The sequence below is a fragment of the Semicossyphus pulcher genome, unplaced genomic scaffold, assembly GCF_022749685.1.
Source record: "Semicossyphus pulcher isolate SPU_LCO1_2020_fin unplaced genomic scaffold, fSemPul1.0.p SCAF_3, whole genome shotgun sequence".
Lineage (NCBI taxonomy): Eukaryota > Metazoa > Chordata > Actinopteri > Labriformes > Labridae > Semicossyphus > Semicossyphus pulcher.
In genome coordinates, this window is record NW_027211704.1 from 12635412 (window position 1) to 12651070 (window position 15659).

Consider the following 15659-nt stretch of genomic DNA (forward strand, 5'->3'; position numbering starts at 1 on the left):
TTTACCTCTAGATGCTATGAGGTCAACATTCATGCTATACTGTGAAATCTCTATTAGATTCATTCACTTGACATTTGGTACAGACATTCATGTCCTCCTCTGCAGTACTTCATTTTATAAAGCACAATTATGCCAAATTCTTTGCACCAGTATTTTCCTTTCAAATCAGATACCTGCAAAAATAACGGCCTTGCGATCAACCTCAACTGTACTTTGTTTTAATGCTAATAATAAGCAAATGTTCTAATGTGATAAACACAGCAAACTTTACAACTGCTAGAATTGTCTTGTTATCATTGTCAGTGTAGTCATGCCACCATGAGGGCAAAGCTCTACTGTCTCTTACTCTTGCTATAAGATTATATTCCAGTGTAACATTTGACATGCTAATTGTATTACTGTATAAGAGACGCCTGTAAGAGTAGCAGATAAGTAATCAATTGACTCAAGAGCCAGTTTGAGGACCCTCCTCACACCTCTTAGTGACACAAATGCAATGTAAAGCCTGTCGTACATAAATCAGTATTTCACACACCGACCAGCTGTAGAGCAGGAAACACAGTATGTACTGTAGACGTGTGTAATATTCCTCTCTGGAACCGTCTGAATCGAGTTAAGTGTCTGGCTGCCGATCTGATCAGATCGGATACGCTTTAGTGTCCATACAAGCCAGAACATGCCTGTTGCGTCGCGGGAAGAGACGCCTGGCGCTCCGCCGCAGCTTCTGTCTGTCTGATTGTTTTGGGCAGATTCTCTGATTTCTCAGAGCTTCGGTCTGAAACAAAGAAACCCATGTAGTTTTCTTTCCATGGAGGGTCGATCTCCTAAATCCACACGCATTCCCAGCTTTGCCCAGACAAAGCTCTCTTCACACACTGAAGCCTCCATCTGCTCTGCATCAGAAATAAGTGGACAGTAGCCAGAGGGAGAAGATCAAATGCTTTGAGAGGAAGAGTGGAAGTGTGACATTGGAGCAAAATGTAATGTATGCCAGACATAAAGATAAAAATGATTTGTGGAACCTGCTGTGACATTCTTGCAATGCGCATTACAGATTCATTCAAATAAATGTCCTTCTGATCAGCAGCCTATATTTCAGAGAGATGTTTTCCTTTGGGGGGGAAAGTATCCCATTTCTCTGTGGGAATTGCAACACACAAACTATCAGTGTGTAAATTGGACAATCCTGCAGATCGGGATGCAGAACAATGAAGCAGACAACAAAATTACAGGCTTGTGCTGATACTGTCAGATACAGAGCGGGATTCAGTTATTTGTATGCAAAGCAAACTTTGCTAAGCTATAATTGATCTGTCCAAATCCCCACGTTTGAACAAAGCCGCTGTTAGCTTTACAGTGGCATGTTTTCCAAAGCCTCAAAAATGAACATTCTGGCAGAGAGACGGTGCTACAATCCTGGTTTAGTTTCAGTGCAGCCTTTTGTCCCCCTCAAACAAGATTGTGTTGTGTATTTATGTGGCATCGATGTAATTGAAATGTAGCCGACCCCTCTCTCTCTCAGGATTGCTTCAGATTCGAACAGACTCCCTCATCCTTTCATCCCACTCTGGGTCTCTTCGGGGCTGAAAAAGTGGAGTTCTTGGAGCTTCATCAAATTGATTTGGCAGAGGCTTGTTGGCTTCTGTGACTCTAACCCAACATTTGAGCAGAAGCAAAAGTGTCCTTTAACTTTTTCTCATCACACTTAATGCTGGGACGGCCGACCGAACTCATTTGAATAATATCTCAAGAAAATAAACCCTCCATTGATCATGTTTTTCGGATTTTACCAACGCTTTTAAACAGAATCCGGAGCGGATATTTTTCCCCAGAGGAGGAAATGCTTTTATGAGCTGCATTTCTTTTCCTATGCACATTATATTCTCCTTTCATGAGCGCTGTGCCGGCTGTAAAAACACCAACATGCCTCATTAGAGTTCATTGTTGATGTTGTTTTGCTCCTGTGGGTGGCTACAAAGATTGTCTCAGTCTCTGGCAGCACTGGGGCACCTGTGTGTGGGAGGGCGCTTTGCAAAAACACAATGCCTCTCTGATTTAAATGATTGCACATCTTACATTTTACATCAATAATGTAGATGTGTAGAAATGCCGACCTCATGGGCGGGTTTGTGTGCGCATAAAAAAAGCAACAGAATAACTAAGATATGTTGTGGGAAAGTCTCAGTTACAAAGACTTTATATACAGTTACAATTAATCTGGAATATGTCTGTTCATGTTGAACTCATACCCACTCAGTCTGCAAGAACCTGGGCATCATAATAGAAGACCAGCTCACCTTAAAGGTTCACATGGCCTCGATCGCTCGGTCATGTCAATTTGCCCTGTAAAACATCAGGAAGATCAGACCCTACCTTTCAGAGCATGCAACACAATTGCTGGTACAGGTCTCTCGTAATATCACGCATTGACTACTGCAACTCCTTACTGGCAGGCCTTCCTGCATGCACATTCAAACCTCTGCAGATGATCCAGGATGCAGCAGCGTGACTGGTCTTCAATCAACACAAAACAGCACTTTTCACTCGCATCAAATTCAAAACCCTGCTTGCTTACAAAACGGCAACAAAAACGGCTCCTGGCTATCTGAACGCCCTCATCCAGGTCTACACTCTGTCCCGCCCACTACGCTCTGCCAATGAAAGGCTTGGTGCTCCCATCACAACAGGGCCCTAAGTCGCTAACTAGACTCTCTTTCATTTACATATAATGATATATATATATATATGTATATATATATATAATGTGCAGGTGCACAGATATCAACATAACAGTGTCGCATGTGTGACGTCCACGTTTGGCTCCGGTTGTAACTCTTGATTTTCCTTGCTGACATTCGCTTTCCTTTTTAGACTGTTTGCCTTCATCTGAGTGATTTCTTGTCACCAGATGCTGTCTCCACCAATGAGTCTGGTTCTGCTCGAGGTTTCTGCCTGTTAAAGGAAGTTTTTCCTTGCCACTGTTGCCAAGTGCTTGCTCACGGTGTTTTACTTTAAATATTACATTGTATTTTTATGACAAAAACTACAGTCTCTAGGCCTGCTCGTTATGTACCGTAAGTGCCGTGTGATAACTTTTCTTGTGATTTGGCACTGTAGAAATACAAATTGATTGATAGGTTGATTTTGAACAGCGAGCAGCTTCATGCTTAATTGTCCTTATTATAAGCTTGATTTACAGCTTTGTGTTTGCAGAAAAAAGCAATGCATGTGACGTTTAGGAGGTTTGAATCTAAGAGAGAAAAATGATTGCATAGAAAGGCGGAAATAATGAATCTGTTCCTCTCCTGACGTTAAACGCTCCAGTTTAAAGACGATCAGCTTCATCAGGGCCAGCTTGAAGTCCAACATTAGCAACTGTATCTGATCAGCGATGTGAAACATGCTTTGACATTTCCTCACTTACATATTCTCAGCAGAGGCCCGGTGTGTGCGATCACCTCCAAGCTGCTGCCTCGTCTGCTTTGCGGCAACCTGAAGAATATTAAACGCGCAGGTGCTGATGGAGACGTGCAGATGCACACCTTCACGGCTGAAATCCCGTCACGTGTTGATGAGCAGCTGAGAGTTGCAGCATTTGTTGCAATTTCACGAGTGGTTCAACAAATCCAAACTTCTGTGGTAGCTCTCTGATGCTGGCTTTGCTCTGGAGCTGTTGCATTCAGATTGTGATGTTTTATGCTGACATATTCAGGACGGTCAAAGTTACATTGATTTTGTAGAGAGCCACCTGTCCTTTCCATCACGTATCGCAGTGTGAGGTAGAATGCTTTGAATAAAAACTGAAAGTGGAGCAGCGAGGAGAAGACGGGGGAGAAGGAGTGTCTGTACTCACAGTTTGACAGCGTGTCATTTTCGGCAGCAGCGTGCTATTACCCGACATGTTTGCCTGTCTTCGGGCCGAGAGGTACACCTTGTAAATGTTGAATGTGAAATTAGAAACCAATCGTCACCCCGAGTCGTAAACATTTTATCCCCCTCTCTCTGACCACCCTGCACTGACTTGATGTATGCGGCGCAGCCTGCAGGGCTCCTGTGTGCTCGTAAACATGCCTCTTTTCGCCGTGCTCCTGCAGTTCAAGAGAAGGCTGGAAGGTGTGCTCGTAAATCTTTGATCATTCTGCTGAAAAGCCGACCTTGGCTGTCGTCAGTGAGTCACACGTTGCCTTAGTCGCTCTGTCATTCTCGCCCCAAACTGACCTCTCAGCCCGCTCGCTGTTTGTGTGTGTGTGTGTGTGTGAAGGAGAGTGATGCTTGACCTGGAGTGGGAGTCCAGACCTCCTTCAAACGTGCTGTCTGTATTCTGACTAATGTTAGAAACAGCTTTTTTATTTTATTTGATAAAAAAAAGATTATATTTTGAATTCTGGCAGTTGAAGACGTCGTCCAGTACTTCTGTGGTATGAAGAGTGATTTTAGGACTAAGCTATATAACTGGCAGTATCATAATATTTAATATCTTATTCAAAATCTTGATTGAAGCCATAATGTCTAACCATGTGAAATATGGCTGCATGCCTCCAATAACTCGTAATATTCTGGATGTCTTGTACCTCATTCTCTACACATCTGTCCCTGTAAACCCTTTCAAATTAAGAGTCTTTGGAAACACTTTGAAGTGTGTCAAAGTCATTGAAACATTACTGAGTTTATTAATTAATATATTTGTGTTTTTTATTTATTTAACTCTTCTGGGTATTTTTGTTTAATATTTAACTCTTGGTGGTAATGTTGTGTTTTACCATATAACTGCAACTGCTACTTATCAGATGTATTATTTGTTTGTCTAAACCAGTGACTGTATATAAAGATGGATGACGTGTCTCCATCTGTTCTTATTGTATGGAATTAAAGCCAAAATAGCCCCCGTGAGGGGCGCTGCCATCTTGCGATGGTGACGTCATTTGGAGCCAGAGCTGCGCATTAGAGATCAGGGGGTGGAGCCTCTGCAGCCACTTCTGCTCACCAAAACACACATTTAACTTATCGGAAAAACAGCAAAGATCCTGCACGCCTGCTTGTTTAACAGTAGAACAGCTTCTGAGGTTAATGTTCACAGATATGGAAACCTCAATGACTGTAGTGATTGTTTTAGTTATGTCTCCTCTTGCCGTTCCTCCTCTACTCTGCTAATCCGGAACAGATCGGCTGCAGGAGCCGGATTTGTTAACACAGCTGTCAATCATCTTTTTTACAGCATCAAATAACTAATTAAAAATAAACTTGCCAGAAAAATGAACACTTGGACGTAAATCAGCATGATAAGAAGTAACTATAATGAAGAAACCATGTGTGAGAAACATTTATTTGACATGTGTTTTGATTTTATAGTTTGACTCATGTCCCATCTGATAACATGGAGGAGGCGGGCTTTATGACCTGTACTGCAGCCAGTCAGCAGGGGGCGATAGAGATGTTTTAGGGAGCTGTCCATGTTTTTATCCAGTCTGTGGTCTAAACAAGGAAAAATGAGGCTCTCGGTGAGTTTTGCTTGTATATAAAGTTTTCTATCATCCAGAGAGATAAATAATGACCCATGTTTCTTCGAGCTTGTTCATTGTTTGCGCAGAGAAATATAACCTCATATTGTGTCGTTACAGCCCTCGACTGAATAGACATCATTACTGGGGCTGTTTCTATAAAAAATGGATTATATCATGTGAATTTGTGTTAAATGTGAGTGTCTGTGTCTCGGTAATGCATTTAGCCTAATGATGCCCCTCTTGTCCAAAAGAGGGATTATTGTGACGAGGGAACAATAGAAACTGCTCCTCCGTGGCTGTAGATGAAGGAAATAACTCAAGCCTGATCCAGAAAATCCTACCAGAGAGACAAAGGGAACAAACGGTGGAGCTGCCTGGCCTACATGGCACTGATGAGAAGCCTACATCGACTGTAACGACTGTTGTGTTTCTGCGTCTGAGGATGTCTGTTTGCTCTTTTGCAGCCGTCCAGTCCCTCAACAGCCTGAATGACCAGATCGCTCAGTTCATGGTGACCAGGCCTTGTAGCCTGACCGAGGAGGAGGTGGCCTTCATCCCCGGAGAGAGGGACACCCTGAAGAAGTCCATGACCCTGATGAGACACCTGCTCGTGGATGCTCAGGTACAGACTCTACCAAACAAGGTCAAAAGCTCCCTCAGTACATGCCACGCTACAGTCAAAGAAAACAGATAGGTTACTAATTACTGATAAATACCGGAGAGTTCCTGAAGCACACAGCAGGAGAAGTCACTTTGTACTACAATAACAAGTTCCTCTAATTATCTGTACCTCAAACAGGTTTTATCTCACTGATAGGTCAGTGTGTTCTGCTGAGACTCAACAGGAATTCTCTAATCAGTTATTTTTCGTTAATTTGCCAGCCTTTAGCTAACAGACAGATAACGGAATAATAGCCTTTATCATCATGTCATTCACAGAGCTATGCCCAGTTCACCTGGGTTTACGTGACCAACAGCAGTGGTACGACAATAGTAGTTCATAGTCTAATACAAAACTTATAGATCAATGACAAAAACACTCAATATATAATACTTGAGAAATCAAGTCAAATATATTTTAATATATAATCAATAAATTAGTTTAATGTTCCACCTTCTTCTGTTTTCAAGGCTCCAGACAAACCTCACAAATTTAAAGATATTAATACCAAACAACTCTCACGTTTTTGATTGTCTTTAAAGCTGTTTCAGGGTTTTCTTTCAAACTATTTCATGAATCTTGCCTAAATAGAGAAAAACTTTCATAGGAAAACATGGGAAAATGCAGAAATGTCCAACTTTGCTTCCAATGTTTCGGTGCTCGACCGTCATCAAGCATCAACAGTTTGCCTGTTGACGGTCGAGCACTGAAACATTGGAAAGTTGGCTGTTCTGCAAGTTGGTCAGTGTGAGGGAGTTTACTTTTAAGCATTAATCTTGCCTAAAACATCACAATGTTTACACTACAAAAGAAAATAGGAAAATTGCTCTCATATTTTTGGCAATAAATAAATAAAAAATAAATAAATGGAATTATTTTGCATTTTAATGAGATCCTTGTCATGTTTCAAGGTATTCTGCTCCTATTAACACACTTGTATCATCATAACTACACAAACAATTATTCTGATTTTAAAGGAAATATTTTTTGTAATTACAACAAATCACGTTGCCTTTTTACAGCGGTAAACTTTCCGATGTTTTTAAAGTTAACAAATCTCACTAAAGAAATCATCTTATTAAAACAAGAAACTCTTTTTGTTATAAATGTATTAGTTCATAATTACTAAAAATGTACTAACATGTTGGGAAATTATATTTACAGGAAATAGGCTTGAACACTTAACTTAAAGAACAAACTATGACAAAATAATTAAAATAGTAAAATATTTTAAGTTTTGGGAAGTTTTTCAGGAGACCTCAATATGTGTACAATCTTTGTTTCAGGCCTGAATCTGTCAACAACTGTAGTTTCTCAGGTGTCCTCTGAGTTTAATGTGACTGATTATTTCTCTCACTTTGTCACACAACGTTCTTAAGTATGAACATTCATATTTTTATTTCGAATCCGGGTGTTGAAGCATGTTTTTCATAAAAGAACGATACTAAATAGTAAATGCACTAAATAATGAAATCGTTTCCTCCTCCTCTGCTTCAGAATCGATGATAATTCATGCTCATTGTGTTTCCACCATTTGTCCTTTTAGTTACAATCCCTCTACATTCTGATGAATGTCTGATGAATGCTGACAGAGTGATGCATGAGGGTCATCCATTAGCACCATCGCAGACTTGCATGATGGATACAGAGTCCCTCTGCCGTTCTCCTGGAGATATTTTCTCCGACACAGTGTCATTGATTAAAGGGAAGGTAATTCAGCAAAAGGCCATTGCTTTCACCTCAGCTCAGTGGTATGCAAGCCGGAGTGAGGGATTGTTAGCCTGCAGTCAGTTTTCTCTGTGAGTCAGGAATATAGCATCCAGAGGTGATGGATGAGCGGGATCCTCAGCTGCGGATGGAGCTCAGATTATCTCCCCAAGAAGTTGTACTTGTAAAAAAAAGTTGGCCAGTAGTTCAATGTTAAGTGAAGCGCTCAGACAGCAGTCAGCATGACAGATTCCTCTGCCTGTTGGCCTCGTGTGCGTCAGACGCTACGCACACAACCGCTGCATGTTCTGCAGTGTTTTACTTTGAAGGGGTGTCAGATGGAGGCCGGTGTCGGCTTGGGGCTCGTTTGCTCTGAAGTGTCGAGAGGACAAACCAAAGCAGCCGGGGATACTGACACGAGACTGACAGTTGCTATGGTGATGTGTTTGTTTACTCCGAGGCCACAGACGGTTCCAAAGGGATTGTCTGTCTGAAAACTGAGTCTGTGTTAGAGGTTGGTTCTGATGGTCTGTTCTGGGTTTATGGTTAAATATGAAAAATAGTCTGGATTTTGCAGACATAGGTATGGGTTGAGGAAACACTGGAGTAGAAAAAATGTTTGGATTCTTTAAGCTAAGACGCTAACAACAACATATTTTCTTGTTTATTGCCTGCGTAAATTAAGCCTCAACTTCTGGATTTTGCCTGCCGCCATGTTGGTTGTGTGGAGCCAGAATTGAACAAATGCTGAGATATCAAAGTCTTTACCTGTGGCTGATTCTTTAGAGGGTGAATGAGCTAGTTTACCTGTGTGTTTCCCACAGAGGAGATTCTTTTAGTAGTAGTGGCTGTGACTGAGTGACTGCGTAGCTGTGTTGACGTCTAGCAGACAGCCGGCGGTATCTACCTGTCACTCAATTAACCTCGCCCCGATCTCTGTTTCGTTCTCTTTGGCGGCACCTATGGTGATAAATGGTAATTGCGGGAGCACGCTTCCGAGATATCCAGACAGTGTTGCATGTGTGACGTCTACGGTTTGCTCCGGTTGTAACTCTTGATTTTCCTCGCTGACGGTTGCTTTCCTTTTCAGACTGTTTGCCTTCATCTGAGCGTCGAATTTGTTTCTTTTTCTTTGGCTTTTCACTTATTGTTGAAGTTGTATCTGTAGTCATCAATCTTTTCTTTGTTTGTTCAGCCATAGTAGATTACTGTTTAATCGCAACACTCCGCCTACCCTCTCTGGCAGACCAACCACTGCTGGGGTGATGGAAAACGCGTCATTAACTGGGTGCCGCTTGTCATTTTTTCTGTGAAAGTCGCCACAGACACCCAGTCCATTATGATACTATATACTCCAAATGCAAAGGCTTACGTCATTCAGCGATAGATAGCGACTTTACAGACATTTTTATTTACATGAAAATCTTCAGGGGTATTCTTGGCCTCTTGAGTCAGCCTCAAGTGGACACTTGGGTAACTGCAGTTTATTGCACTTCTGCGGTGGCTCCTTTTTTCAACATCAGAGGTTGGTTGGTTCCCACACGATAAAAAAAGCAGTTTTGAGACCTTTAAATTTCAGCTGTTTACTTATAAATGTTGAAAGCTAAACTTAATTTGGCACAAAAAGCTTGTGATTCAACAGCCTGATTTGATACTCGATACAGATTTGGCTCTCTAACCCTCGTCTCTGTAGTTAATTCACTTCATCTGAGCAGCAGGATTGAGCTCCCAGGCTCCTGATCGTCAGTCAGGCTACAATAGACGGACTAAATAATTGTGCGCAGATTATGCATCAGATTCTTTGTTCTTGGAGTCTCAGAGGTCAAAGTCAAGTGTGATCTCTTCCCACGTAGACGAGCCGACTCATCCAGAGGGTTTTGCATTCATGGAGAGAAGTGTTTCAGCTTTCAAATGGAATATGAAATTAGTCCAGCCTCCTTTTATTGTACTCTTTTAATGTCTGGTCTCCTGCTTTGAAGTACTTGCTATTCTGTGCGCAGTTAGAGCAAGCAGCCTCACCAGGATGCTCTGATTGTCCAGTGTTCAGAGCTTCCTGAGAGTAGAAAGACTTTCATCTTAAATACAACAACTCTCTACTATCGCTTAAAAACCCTGATGTTTGTATATTATGTATATCTTTAAAAACATCCGTTAACCACTGGAGTTTGTGGACGACACAAAACAGCATCTGATGAATTCAGCATGAAAATTTCAGGTCCACGGCCACTAAAAGGCGCAAAATTAATTTAGAGGGGATTTGAATAGTTTCTCTTTGAATGCTGTCCCAGAATTGATTGCCTCATTTGTCACTTGCACAGATGAATTATTTATGTCCCTGTAGCCGTGCTGGGGTGACTAATCAAATGCATTTCAGTGGGTGTGGAAGCTGTGAATTGATGTAGTGGAACGTTTCACTGCATTAGCTACTTTTGTGGAGGAGTCAGCGGGGCTACAAACAGCGGCCTGATGATGGCGCGACAGGGGAGACCAGGTCACCATAATACTTTTGAAAATAACATAATATGATGTGTGTTTATTTAAAGTCGGAGCTCTACTCTTTCCCTGGCAGATGGATCAGGTCAGAGCAAATATTAATCTGTGCAAGGCGGGCATCACAAACAGAGCAGCACCTCAGTCTGTAGAGACAGGAGGACTTTCCCAGAGAGCCTCATTCAGCGTGTTAGGAGAGAGTGACTGATAGGTCCTTTGTGGGCCAGATGTTAGCTGAGATCAGAGGACATTAAGTGAATATAGCATGGATTGATGGAAGTGAAACGATCTGCAAACTCTGACCACCTTCTGTTTTTATCATCATTTATAGTAAAGACCTGGCTTCTTCGACGTGCTAGCTGTGAGGCTTTCGGGATGGCCAAGACTGTTGGTCAATCCGCCCATTTTGTTTGATCACCATTGAATGTGTGCATCGATGGATGGATGTCTGTAACATTTGATTATAAAATTCCCCAATTCTCTAATATTTGTTGTCCCTCATAAATGGATCTCTAAGTGGTGCCCGCACACTTAAATAAAACTGTAATCACATACACGCCATAAAAGTTCTTCCAGCTTAAAGTAACAATCTCAAATGTTTTCATTTAAATAAATGTCTTTTAAGTCACTATCTATCACTGAATGAGGTGATAGATAGCCTATGGCCCACTGATGAAAGCCTTTGCATTTGCAGTACATAGTATTATCTCAGACTGGGTGTCTGTGGCGACATTCGCAGAAAAAATCACAAGCGACACCCAGTTAGTGACTCGTTTTCCATCACCCAGCAGTGGTTGGTCTGCCAGAGAGGTGTTATGTAAGCATTGCGAGTAAACAGTAATCTACTATGGCTGAATAAACAAAGAAAAGATCAATGACAGAACTTCAAAAATAAGTGAAAATCCAAAGAAAAAGAAACAAATCTGACGCTCAGATGAAGGCAAACAGGCTATGACAAAGGGAGCCAGCCGTATATGTCTGGTTAAATTTGGAAGAGTGCTCTTGTCATTACCGATTATTGCCATAGGAGGCGCTAAAGAGCACAAAAATGTAAATCATCAAGATTTTATCTTTAAGTTTCGCTCTTGATTGTACAGCCTACTACACGTGTGTATCAATGTTGGTCGTTTGCTCTTGGGCATCTCCAGGTCGCCAAGCAACGTATCCTTGGGCAAAATATTGATCCTTAAATTGCTCCTGAAGGCGAAATTAGGGGAGTGTGTGTGAATGAGGATTATGTTAGAACCTGATGAACCTCTGGCATCAGTGTAGAAATGTATGTTTGCATGGGCTAATGACTTGCGGTGTCAGACTCGTCTTGTCCTCTTACTTTAACACACGTCTCTTTGATAATTGTTGTCGATGGGGAAATGCCTCTCGAGCCATGGGGATTTTCTTAACACAATGCTGCAGGTTGCCACAGTGATGGTGTCGCATCCGTGCTGACATCCTTAATTACGATGGTGAACATAGTTGACCAAACACGTGCTAGACTTCAGCATTGAAACATTTTTACTGAGCATGTTAGCATTTAGTTCAAAGCCTTGCTGTGTCAGATCACAGCATCACACAGCTGCTCTAATGATAAAACGGTCTTTTTATCATCTTAACCGGAAGCTTCCACAGCTTAAGTTTAATGGAAAGCACCTTGTTTATTTACATTAACATTATGAGTTATACAGCACACTTCATACTGCAGTGGGCTTTTAAACTGACAGCTCATCTTTATTTACTTCTTTGCAGCCTCAAACATTCAAAGATCTCTTTCCTTTAATAAGAGCCCCGTGATATAAACACAAGCTGAGCAACATGTGAGAAGAAAAATGTTATAGTATGTATGAGCCGGAGATCATATCTGATTGGAGCAGAGCAGAAAGCTGTCAGATCTGCCTTAATTCATTATTGACCACAACAGGACTGTAATGAGCACGATGAGCCGGAGCCCAACGTAAAATAGATTGGGAGGCCAGATTAATGATCCGGCGAGGTTTGGGTTGTCCCGCAGTTATTAGAGAGAAAATGGATCAGTTCAGATCTGGTCCAAAATGAAATGACACTCTGACACGGAGAGGAAAAGAAAAAGAGAATGAGATACAGCCTGGGAGAAGATTGGACAAAAGTTGTCCAAGGATTGAAGTGAAAATGAAGCCCTATCCTGAAATCAATCATGATTTTTGTAATTTCAGTTCGGCCATTTTGAGTCTCGGCGCCTGGAGGAGAAGCAGGTTATCATTTATGAGATCTTTTTATGTACAGCTGTCTTTGTTCTGTAAGTGTCTCTGCTTGTTTGAACGGAGAAACCATTATCACCTGAATGTGTTAAAAGGGAGCAGCTTTCATCTCAGGCCTCATTTTGAGAGTCTTACTTCTATTGTATGGAAATCAGTTCACCCATAATCCTTTGCATCTCCTCCAAAGTTACATCCTCTGCGAGCTGAAGTGGGCCGGACTTCAAAGAGATGGGGTTGCTCTTTTTTTTTTTTAACAACCGCACATTCAGCCGGCAGTCGTCTCTCACCAGTTTCCACATTTCTTCCCACTCAGAGACGCACCGGGGGAACAGAGAGATTAATGAGTGCACATAAAAATGACCGGACTGGAGCCGGGATTTTAGAACACGTCTGTCACGGCTGATGTTTAAGAGAAGCTCAGGACAGGGAGGAACGATGGTGGAGATTTATATTTCCTGATAGGGCATGACGGATGAGATTGTTTTTCAAAATGCAGAGAGGCAGACGCATTCATTTTAGTGTTCCTGTCACATTATACACACACACAGTCATCTCTCATCCAATCAAACAGCAGCTATTTCTGTAACTACAGGAGCCCTCGCTGTCGTCAGTGCATCAAACTTTCACTCTGAATATTTTTAAGATGACAATATGGCCTCCGTCTGATGAAGCGATGCACGCCAGATTGTGAGACTTCATCATCCTTCAGCCTTCGAGAAACCATCTGTTGACGCCGTTCAGGATGTTTAAGTCTGGCGCGTTCCGGGCCGGGCATGTTTCTGTGGAAACCCCGAGCTCTGTCACAAAGCTGATCTGGATCACTACTCGCATCTTCCTGCAGATCAAAGGTGTTCACCTCAATTTCAGCGAGAGATATGAAAAGGCCGCTCTGCCCGTCAATCTCCTCTTGAGTGACAGACGGAGTTTGAACTCTCTGCAGCCCTTTCGTGGAGGAGTTTTTTTTTGTGTCTGGCTGATGTGGATAAGTGTCTGGGATTGTCTCTCTCATGCAGTGGGCTGACACCTAGCTCACAAGGTCTGTGTGTGAGACTTTGTCTGCAGAACACGGAAAGTTCCTGGAGAGATTTCACAGTAGATAAGTGAGCATGCCTTCTAGTTGTTCTAGTTTTGCCTCATTTGGAGAAAGGAAAACAGATTTATTAGTCCATTATTTAACATCCAGCCAAAGGTGAGCTTCCTCGTGGTGCGTCTGCAGGACTGAAACATAAATAATTCATCCACGCAGCATGGTCTGTGTACACAGCAGACATGAGTGGAGACATTAATGTGACAGCGAGCGACGTTTGGTTCCTCTTATCTCCACTTCTCCCACCTGTCAGCTCAGCCTCCTGAACACACTTATTCTCCGTCGTCCGTCTCGTCTTGTTTACTTTTAAACCCTCTCGCGCTGCACGTCGTCAAAGGCCGAATTTGTGCAGGGAGCAGAAGAGTGAGGAATCAAAGACGGGATACTTGTTATCAAAGCCATTGAGGTCCCTGTTGACCTAAGACGGGATTTAAATGCTCCCTGCCTCCACAGCTTGTGGGGAGGTGCAGGAAATATAAATGACTCTGCCTTCTATCTGATTCCCTGCCAGAAGCAATCGCTCGGAGGAGTCGGGCCAGGAGGGCATCTGGCCCACAGCTCCTTCACACTTCTTTTTTATTGTTGTTGGTGTTAACCAGCGCGCACACTTCCTGGTTGATAATTTGGCCACTGCAGCTTCAGGTAGACACTAGCTCTATTGAAAGGTCACTGAGGTCAAATTTCTCTTTCATCATCCTGTTACAATGCATCTTTGCACAGTTTGTATCTGAGGTTAACTTCAGTATAAACTTCTTTATCAAATGAGGCATTCACACATAATGTAGCTTAATGTAGAAGCTGTTTTAGGTCTTTATTCAGAGTCACATTTCTTAAATATTAGCTTGATTTTTTTTTATAAAGATGATTTTTTGGGCTTTTGCCTTTCTTTATATGACAGCTGAAGAGAGACAGGAACTGTGGGGAGTAGAGAGCGGGGGATGACATGCACCAAATGATCGGCAGACCGGGACTCGAACCTGCAATCAGTGCGACGAGGACCGTAGCCTCTGTACACGGGGGTTAACCATCGCCCCTATACATGTTATCTTAAGTCTGCCTTTCTCTAGTATTCCCTTCAGAATACTTTTAACTGAATGATTTCAACTTTCTGCATATTCACATAAAATCTAATGTTTAAAGCTTCTTATTGTGCTCATATTTTAGAGATGAGAGAAAACAGATTTAAGACCCATAAAGTGCTGTGTAAAATTATAACAAATTATAGAATAGAATTTTTTTCACCAAAGATTTATTTATTTTTTTCTGCCTTTTTGCATTTATTTAAAAGGACAGTGGAGATAGACAGGATGCAAGGGGAAGAGAGAGTGGGAGTAGACATGATGCACCAAAGGGCCGCGAGTAGGAGTCGAGGCCCGAGAACTTTGCCGTTCTACCTCGAGAGCTAAGCCGGCATCCCGATGTTAGAACACATTTTAAGAGAAGATGCTGTTTGTTGTACAGAAGCTCCTGCTTGTTAATAGTGTTCATTTAGAACCTGTTGTGTCTGATGTATTAGCCTTGGAGATAATAGAAAAATAAGAACAGTTGCTGTGCTCTTACCGCGGTGGAAGACTTGTTTCTCGCTGATAATGAAACAGACATACAGACAGAAGTTAATTCTGATGACTCTATAAGAGCTACAAAAGCAAACCAGACCATCAGCGACCGGATTGATTATTTCTATATAGTTATTTTAAATGCCAAGTCAGACAAAGCTGCTTTTGTTTACATTTTCCAGGGCAAAGATTTAAAGGTGTTAAAAACCACCACTTCAGCATGTACAGGACAAAATCAGCAAAGACATAAGAGGTATGGCTTTGTCCACAGGGGGCGCCAAAATCAACACAAGCCAAAAGTTGCTCACATGAGCTTTAAATCTAAAAAGATATGTAGGATTTTCAGACTAAATATGACTACACATGTTAAGATTATTTTTCTCTAACTTAATCCTTATTATCTCTCTCTGGGTTTAAAAAGATTAA

The 15659-nt window shown here is 41.9% G+C and overlaps 1 protein-coding gene across 2 annotated transcripts in view; it reads left to right on the forward strand.

Moving 5' to 3' along the window:
• Positions 1-15659, forward strand: part of kaznb (kazrin, periplakin interacting protein b) — a 127522-nt gene that overhangs the window by 16352 nt on the left and 95511 nt on the right. For both annotated transcript variants that reach the window (XM_069678739.1, XM_069678740.1), the window contains exon 2: positions 5966-6123. In XM_069678739.1, coding sequence (XP_069534840.1) covers positions 5966-6123 — 158 coding nt within the window. The remainder of the gene's footprint in view (positions 1-5965; positions 6124-15659) is intronic.